This window comes from Lasioglossum baleicum, chromosome 15 (genome assembly GCF_051020765.1).
Source record: "Lasioglossum baleicum chromosome 15, iyLasBale1, whole genome shotgun sequence".
Classification (NCBI taxonomy): Eukaryota; Metazoa; Arthropoda; class Insecta; order Hymenoptera; family Halictidae; genus Lasioglossum; species Lasioglossum baleicum.
In genome coordinates, this window is record NC_134943.1 from 9,417,155 (window position 1) to 9,436,579 (window position 19,425).

At 44.3% G+C, this 19,425-nt stretch overlaps 3 protein-coding genes across 3 annotated transcripts in view; 1 reads left to right on the plus strand and 2 right to left on the minus strand.

The window, feature by feature from the left end:
- Positions 1-10,193, minus strand: part of Meltrin (disintegrin and metalloproteinase domain-containing protein meltrin) — a 56,727-nt gene extending 46,534 nt beyond the window's left edge. The window contains exon 1 of the mRNA XM_076439029.1: positions 9,590-10,193. Within this exon, the coding sequence (XP_076295144.1) occupies positions 9,590-10,178 (589 nt within the window). The 5' untranslated portion in view covers positions 10,179-10,193. The remainder of the gene's footprint in view (positions 1-9,589) is intronic.
- A 317-nt stretch (positions 10,194-10,510) lies between these two features.
- Positions 10,511-15,763, plus strand: LOC143216199 (cilia- and flagella-associated protein 206). Its single transcript, XM_076439046.1, has 13 exons — positions 10,511-10,950; positions 11,017-11,179; positions 11,299-11,479; positions 11,564-11,733; positions 11,792-12,005; positions 12,171-12,300; positions 12,377-12,484; positions 12,639-12,741; positions 12,830-12,897; positions 13,026-13,174; positions 13,238-13,336; positions 13,535-13,670; positions 13,732-15,763. The coding sequence occupies exons 1-13, from the start codon at positions 10,858-10,860 to the stop codon at positions 13,957-13,959; spliced, it is 1,842 nt and encodes a 613-aa protein (XP_076295161.1). The 5' UTR covers positions 10,511-10,857; the 3' UTR covers positions 13,960-15,763.
- Non2 (upstream activation factor subunit spp27 homolog Non2) lies at positions 14,041-18,767 on the minus strand. Its single transcript, XM_076439072.1, has 5 exons — positions 18,610-18,767; positions 17,193-17,283; positions 16,400-16,689; positions 16,062-16,309; positions 14,041-15,876 (listed from the first exon to the last, which is right to left on the minus strand). Exons 1-5 carry the CDS (start codon positions 18,650-18,652, stop codon positions 15,760-15,762), a joined length of 789 nt encoding a protein of 262 aa, XP_076295187.1. The 5' UTR covers positions 18,653-18,767; the 3' UTR covers positions 14,041-15,759.
- Positions 18,768-19,425: the final 658 nt, after the last annotated feature.

Below are 19,425 nucleotides of genomic sequence, written 5' to 3' on the forward strand. Positions count from 1 at the left end.
CATGCAGTTCTTTTCTATTCGAATCGCGTTTCGGTAGAACATCTTTCATCTGAACCATTCGTGCCACGAGTAATGCGAATTACATTCTGCATTTTTGGAAGATGATTATTCAGTAAAGAGTTACTTGGTTATATGTACTCGTAAACGAAATCCTCGCTGATTTATACAACGGACCCCGTTGCATATGGATTTGCTGCACTTTCGAAACTTTCTTCGGACGCTTTCAAATTCGAAAACTTCATAGAAAGTTTAGAACGAATAATCGCTTTAATTTCGAGAAAGCGTAAACCGAGAGTTTCACAGATCCAATTGGATTAGGCTATGAAGGATGCAGAAGGGTGAAAGACGCAACCAGTGTGATAAATTATGTCTCTCCAATTTTGGTTCCATTAATTAAATTCTTTTGATTTTGCAGCCTTTGGGATTACGGATCCGTCGACGTGTTAACTTCGCATCAAACGCCTCTATTCCGCATATACATATAATTCCGAGGGAACGTGAAGTCGCGCAGACTTCTCCTCCAGCAGAGTGCTCGCGGCAACTGTGTAGTGCACGCAGAATTTTCCCGAGGCATTGTAATAGCGAAGGAGATGCCTGTGCACGAGCTTTGAGCTTGGTCAGCAGTGCGTCGAAAAAAGGAGTCGAAAACTCGGGAGTTTTCTGCGTTTCGGTCTCTCCTAGACGGCGCGACGTAGAATCGAGGTTTTGAACGGTACGGAACGGTGACGGTGGTAATGGAGAGCCCGGAGACTGAGAAAAAATGCCGCAACAACGGCTTAATTATTCACGGAGGCGCGCGATCTCGCTTCGCGTTCGTTATTTCTCGTCCTTCTCGGAACGCTCGACGGCCCGTGAAGCCACTCGTCGCCGAGTCCTTGAGAACACGCCCATAGCCTCGCTCCGTAGACTGCTACGGATGCTCCCGGGGCCAAACGAGGGCCAAGCGGACACGCGACCCGCGCTTTTCCACGGTTTTCTTTCCGCGCGGCTGCGACCTGTCGCAATCCGGTTTACGGGCATCCTTGTGCTTGTTTCGCGACCCGAAAACAATTCTCGAACAATCGAGGATGAGATGAGGATTCCAATTTTGGCGCATATCATATTCTCACCGAGTTCCAGGATTTCGGGAAACGAGACCACAAAAATTATTTGACCGCTATAATCAAGGGACCAATGTGCATTTCGCGAAAACGGGGGCGTGTACCGGCGCCGATTACGTATCTATCGAGTTCGAAACCTGCCCAACAGGAAATTGCATTGTCACCTGCGAGGTTAGAGATCTCTCGGGGACCAGGTATCGAACGGTATTATCGCTACGCCGGTGATTTAATTAACCGATGCTTGCGCCGGGGCGCAGTGTGGCCGTGATGGCGCGAGTAAAACGGGTTTCCATGCACCTTAAAAATCAGCGTCCTCGGCTGCCGTCGAACGTTGCACCGATACACGGTAGCTGTGAGCAAAACGCGATTGTTCAGCGATTTCATACATTGTGTCGTAATCATCCAAGAATATAAAAAACTCGAACAGTGTTTTTGATGGCTTCGTACGGCGAATCTTTATGGAAGCCATTTATCGAGCCAGTAACTCCGCGTCGCGTCTTTTGCGAGTCACAGAGAGCGTCGTATCGCCGGCAATCGAGGATCAAAGAGCCGCTGAAACGAGCGAATTAAGAGTAAACGTCGCGCGTTTCCGCGCAACAAGCCGCGAACAAAGAAACTCGCTGGAGAGTTTCCCGAGTGTGGTACAAGTTTAGGTGACATTGCGGTGCGATGCGACGAACGGTCAGCTAACAAACTGCAACGAGACACAGGAAACGCGTTTAGCTTTATGGACGTCCGTCGCCGCACAAAATCGTAGTCGTCTGCGGCCTCGATCCTTGCGTCACTCGCGTCGCTATTCTGCTCTTCGTTTTATGTAGCACGAGCAGATTCGTCATTCCGAGCGGAACCGGCGCGTCGGTGTCGTCGTAATTAATTCGTGGCGCGATCTCGTCGGCGCGAATCATCGACGAATCATGGATGCTCGCAGGACGATCGTAGGAAATCTCAATTACGAGCCGGGGATTTAAAGCGGCTCGGAACGCGCCGTCGGAAAGCCGAGAGGAGCCGGGCTTAGCGACGGGTCAAGAGCGTTTAAGCTCAATGAGAATCGGCCCGGCCCGGCCCGACGAACTGGCTCGTGCCACGTGTGGGCAGAATTTTCTAAACGATTCGTGCCCGTTCCGCTTGTGGGCGAGATCTCGTACCATCCGACGCGTCGCTCGCGACATCCGCAGATTATTGCGATTACAGAGCTCGCTGGTTTCACCAAGTTTTTTCACCATCACCGCCGCGGGACTGGACTGTTTGACCCGATGCCGAATTCTACTCGAAATTAAAGTGGATCTATCATAAAATGCGGTCTTTTAGCTTCAATATCAGCATTTTAAAATCGATTCGAAGTGACGAAGTAATTTTATATCAATTGTCTGGCATGAATCACCGCGGTGTTGATTTTTCAGTCCTGCATTCCAACGTATGACAAGTAAAGAGAAGATGGAGCGCGTGACTTTACAATTCCTTCAAACAATCTCATAGAGACTGCGTTCGAAATTCAGTTCGCGCCTGGTTTCGCAAGTAATGAACGTTCGATACGCGGCCTTCGAGTCCCCGTCAATGGTCAGACCTACATTCCGCCGTAGGTGTACGTCCTCAATGTCGGAATTCGTTTCGCCGCGAAGGAAACCAGGCCCGTAGCCAATCACCCTGGCCGAGTCTCGTTTTCTCTCCGTTCATCTCGAGGGAATCATAAAACGTCCACCCTCTCGGCTAAAAATGGCATCCAGCCGCGGCATATGGGCTTCGCTATCCCGCTCTAAATTGCTATCAGTTTACCCTTTCACCCTTCTTTCTCCGGCGTGTTCTCCTGCTCGCGAGACCTTCCCCTCCGAATAATCCTGTCGCAGACCTTTGAAATATAAACCGCGTTACTTAAGCGTGCCTACTCCGAAGACGAGCGAGCTCTCCGTTACGAAATCATCCCTCCTGTTACCGGTTTACCCTGTTTACCCTCCCGTGTCTTCTTTCTTCCGGCCCAGAACTCCGTGGAAATTAAGCGGCCCGCGGAAAGAAACCCTCCTGCTCCTCGGATACGAAAGAAAACACGTAACCCACCCCCATAATCCTCTTCCTACGCTTCCATCCTTTCTGCTGGCACGATACGGCCATTCTTTATGCATCCGGCAACAATTTTCTCCCTGCAGAACGGTTTTCCTCGCCAGATTCTACAGTTCTCCGACAGCGTGTGCGTTTACGAGAAAAGTACATAAAATTTCAGACATTCAAAAGGCATTCTCGCGCGAAAGATCCCAAATATCAAGGCTGCAATCCTGTTTACGCAGCTTGACAACCACGCCAACACCCCAATCGAAGCCAATTCTAATTGTCCAAACAATTTCGGCGGTCTCGAAATGAGCCAGCAGAAACAAAGTCCCCTTTCGCTCGTTCATTGTACTTCCGACTCCCGTCGAAGCCGGCTATTTCCGTTCTATTTGATTTCCGTGCACACACACGTGTACACGGAGAGACCGGCGCCCATTGGAACGAAATTATGCGACGCGTGCCAGCGTCGACCATATGCCAACGAATCGAGGCGCGTTGGCTCGCGAGCAGACAGCAGAGACCAACAGCCGTGTCCCCCTATCACGATCTCACCTCTCAGCTCTCGGGGATAATTATGTGGGGGAGACAATGGTTCCTATGGGGGGACTCCGGTCTCTCTCTCTCTCTCGACCAGCCTAGAGTTCCTTCGAGTTTAATCGTCCGACGACTTCGGCCCTGGTCACGTAACGTCGCAGATGTTCGCGATGTCTGCTCACTAAACGAGCTGTTTCGGTCTCTCGTTACTTGTTGCACGATCCTCGCAGCATTGATCGTTAGACCGTTGTATACATTTCTGATGTAATTTCCTCCGTCTCGTATTTTTAAGGCTTCGAACTCGTCAAATAAATTACTCTTCGTGATCGATAAGCGAGAAGTGGAGAATTAATCGCGAGGACACGTCATCGCGAGTAAAATTCGCGCAACATCACCAGCGATCGGGATTATCGAGTCGCAACGAATGTTCGAAAACCGAAGGCTCTTTCTCCATTGCGTAAACGCGATTAAATGCTTCCTTTCTGCCACAACGACGACGGCTCCGCTTACTCACCGCTTAACGAGCTGACGATCGTTTCGAGCCCGTGCTATTGGCGACCCGATGACGTCGCGACTTCCGTTCCACCGATTGCAGGTACGATTTTCACCTTTGGAACGCACCTTCGCAAATGTGTCATATCTCGATATATTATATTTACGGTAATTTTGGTAAAATTTTGATGAAAATCTATCAAAGCCCAACTGAAATTATAGCCCCGATCGGAAACGAAACGCTTCACTGGAAAATGTACGAGAGAGCAAGGATCGCCGCGGATTTAATTCGATTACCGATCGTTTCCCGTAATCGTAAACGCGTCGTAATTACCTCGATTACAATCGTAGAACGCCGATCCGACCGCCCGAGAATGGGATACCTCGATCGAATTAATTAACAACGTGTAATCAGACTTTGCTCAACTTTGGTTGTACATAACTGGTCTACCTCGAAACCCGAACGGGGTCTCGAATTCGCGGATGGTGGAGCCAACGATCGTTGGGAATCAAAATCGCGATTGGTGGATAACCCCTTCTCGCGGGACTGGGTTTTCACGTGGTTTTGGGATGAACCGGTCTCTCTAGATTTTGCGCCTCGTCCGTCGCGTCGATCTGACGTAACGAGCGAATACGACGTGAAGACACGAAGAATTTGAAAACCGGTGACAAATCTCCTGATGACACCGAGCTCATCAATTATTGATTACGCTATCGTGAGTGTTTCCAGCGTCTTTCCGAGGATTTCAGGCGGTGACTCTTACTTCTAGATAGACTCGTGAGTGGATCAAAATTGTACAAATGATTAAAGAATATGAAAAATGCTGTTGTATTACTTTCAACTTCCTCCCAATCTATTAGGAAGTGAATATCTGTTTAAGTCCAGTAGCTTGAAATTAATGCAATTTCTATTCTGCATAAACATCCACAGTTCAACGATTAATGTCTAGTCCCCAACTCCCCAGTCGTTTGTAATTTTATAGAAGAACAAGAGGACTCGTAACGATTGTATGTAGCATACTAGTAACCTGTTGAATGAATACAAGAAGCTGTATAACAATTGCTTCAATTACGAATGAAATCGTTGGTAACTCTAATTCATTGAATCATCTATTGATCTTCGACTTTAGAGACCATTAAAACATCGCCAGTAAGTAAATTGTTCAAATAATGGTTCTATCAATCAATTATATAATCACTACGATTTTCTGTAATCGTCTCCCAACGATTTACAAGCTGACAGAATTCCTTTTTCCTAACAACTGCATACTTTATCTTGAAGGAAGCTGTTGAAGCTGCTCTCTGACGATGGAGCACGAATGTTTCGAATCATCGAATAAATATCGATGATAGAGGGGTGCAAATTGATACCAGTTCAAGAGGAATGAATAATGCACATATTTAGACAAAGGTTTGGGTGGAACTTGGATTAATTTTCGCTCGGGGCCGAATTTGATCGAGGGTTAGATCGCAACATATAAATCACAGGAATCGCATAGCCGGGATGCAAATGCGGCGGGTTTGTTTGCGCGGGTCGGTCGATCGCGACGGTGGTTCTCCAATTAATTTGTCGTAATTGCGACTCGCGTCGCGAATCGATAAATCGACGAACCGGAGAGAGCGAGCGTTTCTTTATCTCCGGTGCTCGTTAACGTACCGGGTTTCTTTCGCGGACGATTCTCCGTGCGATTTTTCGTTTCCAACGCAGCCAAGGCTCCTCGATCGAATCGAACGGGATATCGTGTCTCGATCATCGCACCGATCGAGTTCTCGTTCTCGACTTTCGATTTAAACGGCCCCCCTAACGGAGAGCTCCGTCTGGTGACGGGACAACAATGCGGCTGCTAGAAAGGCAATGGAACCTCGGCCCCCGCCACTTTACATTCTTCTTCATTGTCTGCCCGTTAAAACGAGCTGCCGTCGCCGACGACGCCGCGTCGAGATCACCGTCGGCCAAAGAAAAAATTGTCGCGACGCCGTACCGCGACGATGACGAGGGTGCGACGAACCCCGTTTGCAGAAAAACGGGACCGTCGTGTTCGCCGGAAAACCACAGACTACAACCAGCCCCTCGATCATTGCTCCCCTTGCAGTTTCAGGGCTCTCCGATTGAATTAACATCGCAATTGTTATAAACAGCTGACTTTAATTATTTTTCTGTCACCCCTTCCCTGTCCCAGTTTCTCTTCTATTTTTATAGAATTGCGGATTCTACTGCAATGACATTTCGCTATTAGAACTGCGCATCGATTCTCATCTATACAATATCCTGCATATTCTTTAATTACTTATTTTGCTTCTCCCTTCTTCTCTCCCGTCCCCAATAATCGTTCGTCCTTTATTTTATTTAGAGGTGAACTCCGCTTGGGTTCAGCTGTGACGTATTTTGCAGCCAGTATCTCTATATGTATAATAGCTGTACCCGGCCACGCGTTGCTGTGGGCTCAGTCTTGTATGTATAGGTATGTATGTTGCATACATATAAAAACAGGCGCGTATTCTAATGCAACGTTGTGCCAAATTTTAAAGCAATCGGTGAAGAACTTTCGCAGATTTAAGATTATGAACAAACACATTTACATTTTTATTTACAGTTATCCGAATTAATATTCGGACGCTCTGAAAAAGATGACTTTTTTAATATTGTACTATACGGTTTGAACATTTTTCGGAAGGCAGAGCAATTAGTTTATTACAGGATACGGATGTTGATTTTTAATCGATTATTTTCCTAAAATAAATCTATTTTTAGAATCGATTCTTCAATATTTTTACAAATAATCGATTCTAAAATTGTAAAAATAATCGATTTTTATGGCAAATTGTACGACTGTACGTGGAGACCGTGGAGTGTTTACTGTGGAGACTGTATAAAGAGATCCAACTAGTATCAAAAGTAACTATATAAATGTTCCTAAAACGCGACAATTCTACTGCGCATAATGATTCTAACGGAACTCGTTCACTGGCTAATTCCCTACTCGTACTCGGCCGATCACGCGACCATTGGCTGACGCGCAATGACATGCGCGAAACGAGTACGTAATAAATTTTTCAACTTCTTCGATTTTCATATACTCAATTTTGCTATAAATGCATAAAGATCCGCAGTCTAATAATTATTATTACTTTATTTCTTTAATAAAAGAGTCCAACAAAATTTTGATCTGCATTTTTTTTATCATTTTTAGACATTCCTTTAAAAAATCGATTATTTTGGAAACGATTTTTTAGTGGATCGATTCTTGAAGCTTCGATTATAATCGATTTGAAAAAATCGATCTTTTTGAAAATAATCGGCATCCCTACTACAGGATGTGAAAAGAAATTTTTTCAAAAATTGCAATCGTCGGAAATGTAGAAAAAATACTAAAAGTTGCATTGTACAACTTTTTTATGTGGGCCTATATTGAATATTTAAAAAATACGTTGTGTAAACCTGTGTGAATTAAACATATTCTGAAAATTTCGTCAAAATCGGTCGATGTTGCAATGAGCTACAAACGTTCAAAGATGGTAAAAATGGCAGATTTTCACGATTTTCGACCTACATATATCTAAGAATTCTTACATCTTTCAATGCCTGTCGTTTTTTCCTGCATCAACCGATTTCGATGAAACTTTCACAGTGCATATAATTGACGCAGACCTACAAAACGTACTTTTTAAATTTTCAATATAGGCCAACATAAAAAAGTTGTAAAATGCAACTTTTAGTATTTTTTCTACAATTCCGATCAATTTCTATTTGTGAAAAAAAAATTCACATCCTGTAGTAAACTAATTGCTCCAGCTTCCCAAAATAGTTCAAATCGTATAGTACAATATTAAAAAAGTTATCGTCTTTTTTAAAGCGTCCGAATATTAATTCGAGTAACTTTATACATATAGATTAGTTATCTGCCCCCTCTGCTGCCTCTGCTGAATTTTTTCACTGATAAAATATCTGTATAATGAAACAATGAATAGTCGAGTGTGTGATTCCTCGTTCGAAGGTAAAAAAAGTTGAATACTATTGAAACGGTTGTAAACCTTCATACAATAACCATCAATGATTGCTCACCACTTTTTCAAAGCCTATGATTCACAGCTAAGTTATTCAATCACAAGTTATAATTTCAATCATAAACCAATGAATCGGTATAAACGATCTAATCTAATCATCTCCTTTGAAATTACCATTCAAGATTGACGTTACAATCTCAAGAAAATGTACACAATTAGTTTATCCAATCAATGACCGGGGGAATCACGGCCGACATCGTTACCAACAAACAAAAGACTATCCAAATTCCCAGACAATTGCAAATAAAGAAATCGCTGCTTCGAACTTCCGTAGAATCACTTGACTTCGGCGATCGGATAAGTTTGCGCGCGCAGTTTAAACGTCGAAGAAAGTTGCTCCGGAGCCCCATCGAAAATGTGACAAGAAAGCGACGACGACGGGTTTTGTTATCGTTGAACTCTGTTAATGTTACATTGCGAGCACGTGCGCCAAGCCTCTGAGTCACCGCTCTCCCTTTTTCATTCATGCTAGACTAAAAGCGAGACACTTCCGTGAAGTCATTACGCGTTACTCATAGTCACGACCAACTTAAAAATTCCCGCCTTTATTTACTTAATGCTCCGAGACGATATTCCCGAGACACCGAACGAAATTCTGGTTAATCGTGATCGACGCATTTAATCAGCAAATATTGATTAACTTGTGTAAATCGATAGTGATTAATTTAATCGGTCGACCGATCGAATGTATCGACTAATTCAAAACCAAGTACGTACACCCCCTGTAGACTATTTAATCTTGCTGCGAATCTTTCGGTGGAGAAAAGTCAGCTAACAGGTTAACGGGCGGGTTCGCATTGTTCGGCTAATGGAGAGGCTGTCACGCTCGATCAGCGATACGTGCACACGCTCGCGTGCAGCATCCCCTATCAATCTCATTTAAACGAGCATCGACCGGAGCTTCTCCGAACGAAAACACCTCTCCACCACAATAACATAGATCTCCGACTGGCCTGTTCGAAACCGAACAAAAACAACGCGCCACAGAATCTGCATGTGTATCACGGCGGAGCGTGACTTTGGTTACGCATAACTGCACGGACGTACTCTCACGGTTACGCTTACTACATATGTGCCTGATCGAGTAGCGTAGAGCCTGACTAATCCTCATTGACAATGAAAACGTTTAATCATTTGCGCGGGTGAATCCGATAAAAATGTCTGGCGAAACGTGCTCGCGGCGACCAAACAATCGAAAGAGAGAAACAGTCGCAAAAACAGAGAAAGAGAGGGAGAGAAAGAGCGAGCGTGACCAACGACGCAAACAAACAAACATCAAGGTTCACGATCGTCTCAAAAACCGACGAGTTCTCGTGTGATTTGTTTGGTCAAGAGAGATAGGTATGTGGAAGACTCACCTTGGACATCGGCATAGACGTCAGACAGGACAACGACCATCAACAGAACCAGCACCAATTTCCACTGCACCGTTACACCACCGAAGGTGCATCGCGGACCCGAGCACCGGTTACCAGTCGGCATGTTTCTCGGACGGCGATTCACAACGGTGTACACGAGCCTCACGCGAACGTCATCACAAACTTTTCTTTCTGTCTCGCGTCCCGGGTCCTCGCTAAACCCTTTCGTGAAGCGCACCACACTATACTGATCATCCAACCCGATTCCTTTGCCGGTGCAGACTGACGCGACCCTCGGCGACCGAACCCCCATCCCCACTACCGCGACGTATCGAGCCGTCGAGACTTGCGACGGTACACGAACCTTCCCGAACGCCCGCCGCGCGAAAACCTGCGCCGTTTGAACCGGAATTCGCGCGGCACTACGCCCACGTTGATTTGCGAAGAAGGAAGTCGTAATTAGGGGCAGAAACGAAACCTTTGCGCTTTGATTCGAAGATGTTTCTTTTATAGGTGGATTGATGATGCTGCTTAGCCTCGATATGCACAGAGATTCGCCGTTTCCAACGATCCTTTGATGAGACATCATTTTATGCGAATTACCAAAGTAATGATGTTAGTAATGTTGAATAATTAAAAAAGTACTGTGTATTGAGGATCGAAGGATAGAATTTCGATTTTCTTTTATCTATCGACTCCGTTCGATACGAGTTCCACAAACTTTCGAACGTTTGACGTGGATCGTTATTCGAGTTCTTTGCAGCAAGTGCGCAATTTGTTTGCTTTTGAAAAAATGATTCACGCTCGCTGGAAAAAGCGTGCGCAAATGTTTGCTCATTAGCAGGATAAATATCCGGACATCGATTGGTGAAAGACCACCGGAGAATCTCAGGTTGACAAGTTAGGTTAATATAAAGTACAAAATCGGGTCACAATACGTATAGGAAGAATATATACGTACAGGAACGAATCGTTGAAAAATAATGATTATTTTAATCTGTGCTCTTTTAATGTGTACACGGAAAATGTATAAATAAGACTCTTGAATTATTCTGTCTACTGTTCGTCGCGATCGAGGTTTCAATGAGATTCACGTAGGAATTAATTGGCGAGAAGGTTCTTTGATCAGGCACAGCAATGAAACGTCTCTCTGTTTTACATAATTGCGTGGATGGCCAGGAAGCTTCCCACGTATCGATCAAACAGCAAGGACGAAACGCACTTCTCTCGTTGAAACTCGTCCGAATAATAACGTTTAAGCGTGCACGATGGATAATACGCGAAAACAAGTGATCAGAAGTATAATGACCGAGTGCAAATCTATGGGAGTGCACGCGAGCAAGGATTTAACTTCGTTTTTGGTACTTTCCATCACGATTTAACGCAGCCAATCATTGATACCCTAATGATCACAGTCTAATTCGCAGCTCACTCTGTTCCTATTAAACCCCGAATACGACTTCACAACCAACGATGAGAACAACGAGAAACTCATCCAAGCAGTAGCGAGCAAGATATCCGACGAAAAATGTCCCAGCTTGACGATCCTAAAAAGCCAACTATACTTCGCGAAACATTACCGCGACAGGGGTAAGAAATCAACCCTTAACCGTCCATCCTCAAAAAGAAACCGTACTGATTATCTACCGCAGCATAATAAACATTGAAATCCAAAGATAAGCTTTCAAAGTTTCTCTGTCCTTTCGCAGACGAAACCGTGAAGCGGCACAGGCTCCGTCTCCACCAAAAAACGGGCCCTATGGTTGCTGAAATCTGCGAAACTGAGAAACTATCACACAAACAACACTCTGAAAGACTGTACCAGAAGATGCTAGTCGTGATCACTGTCCTCAGCGGCCTGGGGAATCCTACAGTTCCATCAGTACTACGGTAAAAATCACAAACCAAGAATCATTTCTAAATGAATCTTTAACCTGGAATCGCAGTTTCATTGATCGTTTTCGCTGCGTTTAGGGAAGTTTCAGTGGCCCTGCAGAGCGTATTCCAGCCTTCCGAGCTGGAGGCTTACGTGAAGATGTCGAAACGAGAGAAGGAGGAACAATTGATGGAGCTGATGTGCATAGTCGCGGGGATTAGGCTATTCAACAGGGACTGCCAGCGCGGGGGCGAGGGCATCGACGATCGTGAGTATGTTTCGCGATCTACGGTGACTCATCGGTGACATGAAATACGCGTTTTCAGTGCCTGGTATACTGCAAGAGGCTACGAAGAAGAGCCACGATTCTGTCTTTGATGTTCTGGAGCGTCTGATGACGAAGATCTACAGGATCACAGCGGCTTTAGAAAGATCAATTTGCTACTGGGAGGTGTTGCCATTTGGCGTTTTCAATCAGGAAAATGTTCACTGGCTGATTCAAGTTTTGGCAGGTTGTAGGCAGCAGGAGATCTACGTCAGGTAGGCCTGAACTTTGCCAGTTTCAACCCTTATGTCCACACTTCCCTCAATTTGTCTCTGAAATCTTCTGTATATTATAAATCAATTTACATTTTACAAACTGTGTGGTGTCGAACAACTAAATTGCAGTTGAATAACCGTTGAAAAAAATTTATCTTTGAGCAGAAAAGTGTTGAGCGACGTGGAACGCTGTGACAAGGAGCTGCAAATGCTCCTGGAGCGTCTTCAGGGTCGACTCTTCAAGATCCACGACACCGTAAGGTACAGGACCGCCATCCCCACGGCTCAAGTATACGTAAGCTCGCGCTTTATACTCTTTTTCAGAGTTATCTTTACAGAAGGTACTTGAAATCGTGTCTTCACCCATTCAGCCGCAATTCATCGACCTGGCGGACATATGGATGGGTTTTCAGGACGAAGTGATCCTCCTGAGTAGCGCCAACAGCTTCCTGTGGGAATTGCAGAGCCTAAACACCAAGGTAACTAGACATTTTCTTGGTGACTACAGTGAATTCAACCATTGTACATTATGGAAATTGGGACATTCACCATAATAATTAAATTCTGGAAAACTCCTTCTACTTCAACTTGAATGCTTAACACGATGATATTAACATTGAATGTGCGTTGCAGACAGTGAATGTAATCAACGACACGTTACTGGACGAGATGCTGGCAAAGGCAACGGTTCTAACGGATGCTGAGAGATTAGAGCAGTCAATGGGCGAATTGATAAGTAATGAAATGCACAGCGTTAGACCGCTGATAAGCTCGCGTGACTATTAGAAGCCGGCACGTGCTGCATCGGTGATCTCTGTTCGCAGCCGAGTGCGGCGAGTGCACCCTTTACTACCCCGACACCACCAAGGACTTCGAGAATATAAATCTGGAGGTGAGATCAACATACGACACAGCGAAATCAATGTTTGAAGAGAGAAAGAAAGCGAGAGATAGTGGTGGGAGTAAAGGGGTTGAACCAGTTGTGTACCCCTAGGTTAATTAATTCGCTCGGTGTCTCAGTTCCTAGGATTCTGCGCGTGGACGTTAGTTTTCGTGGAAGGAGCACTGATCCCGGGAAATCCAAACAATGGAGTGGCCAAGTGGAAAGGAAAATACTATGTGTTCAGCTCGAAGAAGGCCGCTGAAAACTTCGGGGAAGATCCGGACTGGTAGCTCTCTCGTAGATCAAATCGTAGATTAAAATAATCTAAGGTGAATCTCATCGTTCGCAGGTGCATCTACCACGCTCTCGATTTTGTTCGACGGCATCCCGAGTACATCTACCTGTTCCAGGTGCTTGAGGATGTTCAGGCTCTAAAAGCAGAGAAGCTGTGAGTAAAGGTCTCCGTAAAGTCTAGCTTTTGGAAGGATCTATGTATTTTATAAAATCTAAACGCTGATGCTTCACCTGACAAAGTCCATAACAGTCATTCACTGCATGCTTATCAAATCTGTCGCTCTAGCAAAATTGTGCAATGTTTTTAAAGAACTATTGAGTATGTACCAATCGTAAAAGTATAATCGATTAGGCTGTCGGGTGAAGGGGACAAGCTGAAGCAGCAGCAATCGCAGTCAGTTCAAACGGACCTGCACATCCTGCCGTATTGCATTGACAAAGATTATTCGTCGAACGTGTGGGAGCTGAGGAGGAAAGCGTTGTGTCTGGTGAGCGACGATTTTTCTTCATCGGATAATAACGATAGCTAATCTCTCTGCTTTCTTCCAGGCGAGCATAAGCCAATGCGTCACACGTAGCACGCAAACAGATAAGTCGAACTTCCGATATGGCGTGTACGTGCAAGCTGCACCAGCCCGAGACAAAGAGGTGCAGACGAGAAGAGACAACTACATGAACACGAAGAAGCTCCTGACATACATCTTCGGGCTACGTGGCAGACGGGACGACAATCAGCACATTCTCTCTTTCCTCGAAGACGATCTCGAACACCTCTGAACCCTCCGATATCTATTTTCCTTAAATACTATCGTTTTAGGATGATGATCTCGCCGAGGAATAAATGTACAGAGGACGATATTAAAAAAAATGAAAGCAATATCTTTTAATGACGATCTCAAATACATTCACGGAATATCAGGGCACAAACCGCACATTTTTTCCTTAAAAAAAGAAAATTGCCATTAGAATTTATCATTCCGTGTGTAATACGCGTGTTATACTTATCACCCATACTCCGCGTAGTAGTTTTTCCCTCGATCTATTCGTCGAGCGTTTTCACAATGATTTTACCTCTCGACTTATACTTTTTTTTTGGCTTTCTCAAGAGTCAAGTTAGGCCAGCACTCGTCAATTTCGATTCCCAAAAACAACGCACGAATTTTTCACGGTGTTTCCTTCCCTTTTTGTTCGAGTTACACGTCGAGGCGTCAGGGTGTGTGTCTTTTCCTTATCTGCGGCCAGGATCAATTCCGTACCTCGCGCCATATGAGCCTATCTTATTTTCTACACTTCAACGTTTCTGCGCAATGGCTGCGCAAACTGTGTGACGTTTCATCTTCAGTTTTTTAATATGCATACATTATCGTACCTTCCACTGAATACATCGCTTTTTACCATTACATCTTAAGAGTTAGGTCAATTTTTTACACCAAGAAACCTATATTACGACAATAATTAGTAATTACACGATAATACAATTAAATTTCGCTTAGTAATAATTTCAGTGTATAATGTAGCTATTATACAGAAGAGGTACAGAATATTGATTTCTCTTTTCACATCGTGTTGTTTTCTCTTTATTTTTACCGCACGTTTTTTCTCATTCTAATTTCATTCCCCTCTCTCTTTCTCTCTCGTTGGTCAACAGAATCACACGCCCGTTTCTTTTTTCTTTCTTTACTCTCTGTTTACATATCCTTTTGTCGAAATGTATAATCAATGTTTAAAAACGAAACGAATGAAAATATCGTGTGATTCATTGGCGGCAGCAGTACACGAGGGAACGGATAGCTTTTTCTCTGAAGAGGAGAAACACAAATGCAACAATAGAAGAGTCTTCGGAAAAATATTCGCTTATCGGAATAGCATGTAGGCTCGCCGATCGTTCACAAACGAAATGTCAAGCGATAAAAATTGATAAACGACCGTCCTTAAAATCATTCGGAGCATAATTACTGCTTCGACTTCGCTGCCACGGATCGGCACACACCGTATTTTCACCCTTGGCGGGAATGGGCGGTTCACGAGAACCGTCAAACAAACGATAAAATATTTAATCCTGAATATAGACTTAAAACCAGCTTACTGACTATCGGCCACACTTCGATGTTTCCCTCACAATTCGAAAATCATCCGACCGTCCATGGTACCGTCTCTTCCCCCCATCTGCTCTCTCATCCGGCGTTTCTAACCGAATTCCACCCAAATCCTCGAAACTCCGTGGGTCATCATTTTGCATTAGATTGTTCTCGGTCACCTCCAACGGTGTTACACGGCGCCGTTAATTTCATTTTTCTTACTTTTCTTCGTTTTTTGTTTTAAATAATGCCCATAACTTAAGATGCTACGTTTGCTAACGTATCGTGAGAGGAAGCGACTAACCATGGACAAACAGAGTGCATCGGAAAACGGTGTAAACATGGCTAAAGTCTTAAGTCGCAAATATGTTCTGTGTGTTCGTATGTATATGTACTTTATGTATGTTTCGTGTGAGAAAGATGGAGAGACGCGATTCGCATCTTGGAATATGTTATACAATGTTTTATAACCTGTCGGAGATTGTGGCTCAGGGATGATTTAATCTACAAAGTGATTTTTGAGGTATTTCATCATACCGAAAGTTCTGAAACGTTTTACGCCGATTACCGTCAACAGCTCGTCGTCGCAGATTGCGAACTGCTTGTTCTTGGGATCCTGCAAACACAGCTCCAATAATTATCTATCTAGTCATTTTTTCAAGTCGCGGAAAATTTTACACGTGAAATATTTTTAAAACTTTGAAATTTGGATATGTTGTGGTCTTTAATAAGACAATATAACAAGAATATGATGATTTCCGTGTGATTTAACATGGAACGGCTCGTTCCACTGATACTTACATAAAGATCTCTTTCCTTGATGATGCTCCAAATCTTCTTGACGACCTCGTGTCGTGCCATCTGCTCTGCGCCAACAACAGCGGCAAGTTCTGGGGACAGTGTAATGGCACGAGTGTATCCACCCTTACCTGTACCGCCACCACCTTTCTTTCCACCACCACCACCACCTTGGGCTTTTTTGTTCTTGCCCCAATCCTCATCACTGTCGCTGTCGCTTCCCTTCTTCTTTCCCTTCTTTCCAGGCTTACCTGCATAGTAACAGACAATCAATCGTGAGAACATAGTACAAAAATGTATAGATAGCATTATGCTTCTTCACAATATCTTGGCATACACACCCTTCTTGGGCGTAGCTTTTGGTTTCTTTGGACTGTATTCCTCATCGCTCGCGTCGTCATCGCTGGCACTCTCTTCGTCATCTGATGATCCCTTCTTGCGCTTGCTCAATGGCTTTTTCGCGGGACTTCTCTTGGCTGGCTTTTTTTCCTCTTCCTCCTCTTCTTCCTCGGAACCTTCCTCCTCTTCCTCTCCATCCTCAGACTCTTCGCTGGCAGTCTTCCTCTTCTTCTTCGCTCCATCATGTTTCTCTTGTAAGCACTCCATGACTAGACTGTCTACTTCCTTCTTCCTGCATTCGGAGTATTTTAATTAAAATTGGGTGTAAGTATTTCAGAGTAAATTGAACTCTATTATATTTTTCATAGTAAGCTGTGCCCGTAAAAAGTATTTTCAGCTCCGCAAATTGGCACCTTGAACATCTTTCGGACCACGAGAGTAAAAGAACAATTTTTATTTTCATTTACAAAATTGTTCTTTTACTCACTTAATTTATAAGATATTCGAGGTGCTAATTTCTATTGGAGTTTCGATCAAAAATTATTTCTACTCATGTTCCAATAAAAGTCAATTGGAACAATATTGGGAAAATACTTTTTATGAACAAAGTTTGAAATGTCGAAAGAGGAACGAGGTGGTAGCGATTGGAAGCATTACCACACAGAGATCCTTCGTTTTCTCTAGGACACAGTAGAACTCACTCTTGAATCATTGAGATTCTAAGAGTGCCTGCTGCATCCACTTAATGTCCACAATTTCCTAGAAAAATATATAATTGCTCGAAGAGACCATTACCTTTCTGTGAGATCTATGTCCAATTTCCCTTCGATCTGTAGCCTGACTTTTTTGGCAGACATTGTTGTGAGGTCGGCATCCTTGAGGATAGCTGCAAACAGAAAATTGATGTCGCATGTAAATAAAGTCATGTCAGCTTGACACATTATTACATAACAAAATTTTCTGAATACGAACATTCTTTTTGAACATTGTGCTTACGTACAGTCTTACACTATGTATCTAAAAACATTCTAGGTTCATTCCAGATATACATTCCTAGCGACTTAATTAACGATCATCAAAGCGCAGACGAATGATTACAGCCAAAAAACAATTTTTAAAAAACAGGAAATTGTGGTGCAGCTGTACGGGGGAAAAATCTAGGGTAATATGGTTTCCCGCGTCGAGCGGCTAGTAAATACTGAGCACAAATGGCTGCCGTCGTTCGGCGCCGGTTACCGATTATCCGGAATATCGTACGGAATCGGATTTCTGAAAGTAAGCTTTCCGGAGACAATGCTTCGCGTCGATTTAGCTCGGGAAATTGCCTGCTTTACATTGACCGATCGATTCGGTCGCATCGGCTAGTCGAAAGTCGAAAAATTGGAGAAACTCCGCGGCGCGGTATAGGCAAAGACTCGACCTGGATCGTAGCAATTCATTTAAATACTGCGAAGAAACCGCACAGGAGACAACAAAATGAACGGTAGAGACTAGGTGGAACGTTCGATGATAAAATCGCGTCGACGATGAACGTGCATAACGGCGGGAAAATCCTCGTGCCAATGAACATTCTGAGGGAACAACGTTCGCCGTGGTCGCGAGTGTAATGTACGCGTAAAACCGTCGAAACGGAGCTATATTCGTCCTAGGGAAACGGAAAAACTAAGAATCGTATCCGCGGAAATATCGTGGAAAATGGAGCTACGGTACTGTCTCCGTACATCGGCGTCGCAAATGCGTTCGAACAGAAGTGAAAATGAATCAGAGATACGAAGCATGCGATGGCTTCTGGCGCGCGCCACTACAGGCCAGCCGCGTCATGCAACGTACACTATGGTCGAAGAGACGTAGTAAAATTGTTCGGTACCAAGAAAACCGAGGGAAAACCGTGAAATTTCGTAGGCGTGGAAAAATTTTCTCAAAAATCCGAGGACGGGTTACACGGAGCCGTTTTGCGATACATCGGCCCGATAACGCTGCTCGTACGTGGATATACGAGTATTGTATCACGGTTGTAATGGCCGGCGTGGGGCACGCCACTTCGTCGCATACGTGCGCGCTAAAGTCTAGGTATCGCAAGAGCAAAGAGCCTAATTTCCTACGTATTCCTAGTCACGAATCGACGGATAAATCGCGGCACATTTAATTAGAAGCCCGGTTTTCCAATAATCGAACACCGTAGACAAGTAAATCGAAGGATATTCCGACTTACCGGTGATCTCCTTGCGAAGTTCGTCGTTCGAGATGTCAGCCATGGCGATACTTCTTGCTGTGCGTACTGCTGCTAACTGAACCTACGCCGGCTGCGGACTCCTGTGTAGCGTCCGTTGGTACAGTCACTGATGAAACCAAGTCGATACGCCGCGCGTACCAGAATAGTCGAAAACGGATAACTCGTAAACGGTCCTATAAAAACGAATACTATATACACCAAATCGTGTTAGTTTTTTCCAAGCTACAAGTTTCTCATGACGCCCCACCCGTAATTTTGCGATCGAACGATCGTATTACGACGTTCCGCCAACACGTTCGACGGATCGTTTTGGTTACGAGTGTACCGCAAGCGACCGCTCGTGGCTGCCGGTGGCGTCTACGGTACAGTCGGCTCATTTACCTAGTCTCGTTTCTTCCAGAAAATTCATTTTCAATAATCCATAACGTCGTTGCACGACGTTTAACCGGGATATAATATACACTAAATCGGGTCAGTTTTTTTTTCCCTACAAGTTTCTCATGACGCCCCATGCGTAATATTGCGATTTAACGGATCGAACGAGAATTAATCGGGATCCTTCTGACGATTTTATCGCGGCTGACTGTACAAAGCGACCACTCCGGGATTCGCAGCGTCGGGCATATAGTCTCATCATATGACAATCAGTATACATTTTACAGATATGCCAAAAAAAAGTATTGGTTTATTAAATTTCAGATGACGAACCCGGGTTTGCATCGATGTTACGCGATCATCGAATCCCATTGTTATTGGCGAGCAAGGTCTTTTTTTCTGCTCTAGTTTTTTTCTGTA

Coding starts and splice junctions, on each gene's coding strand:
- LOC143216199 (XM_076439046.1), top strand. CDS start 10,858: ATGGATAATACGCGAAAACAAGTGATCAGAAGTATAATGACCGAGTGC. Junction 11,480..11,563: donor ACAGTTCCATCAGTACTACG/GTAAAAATCACA, acceptor CGCTGCGTTTAG/GGAAGTTTCAGTGGCCCTGC. Junction 12,301..12,376: donor TCCCCACGGCTCAAGTATAC/GTAAGCTCGCGC, acceptor TCACCCATTCAG/CCGCAATTCATCGACCTGGC.
- Non2 (XM_076439072.1), bottom strand. CDS start 18,652: ATGGCTGACATCTCGAACGACGAACTTCGCAAGGAGATCACCG. Junction 16,690..17,192: donor GACATAGATCTCACAGAAAG/GTAATGGTCTCT, acceptor CTCCGAATGCAG/GAAGAAGGAAGTAGACAGTC. Junction 15,877..16,061: donor TCAAGGAAAGAGATCTTTAT/GTAAGTATCAGT, acceptor CTGTGTTTGCAG/GATCCCAAGAACAAGCAGTT.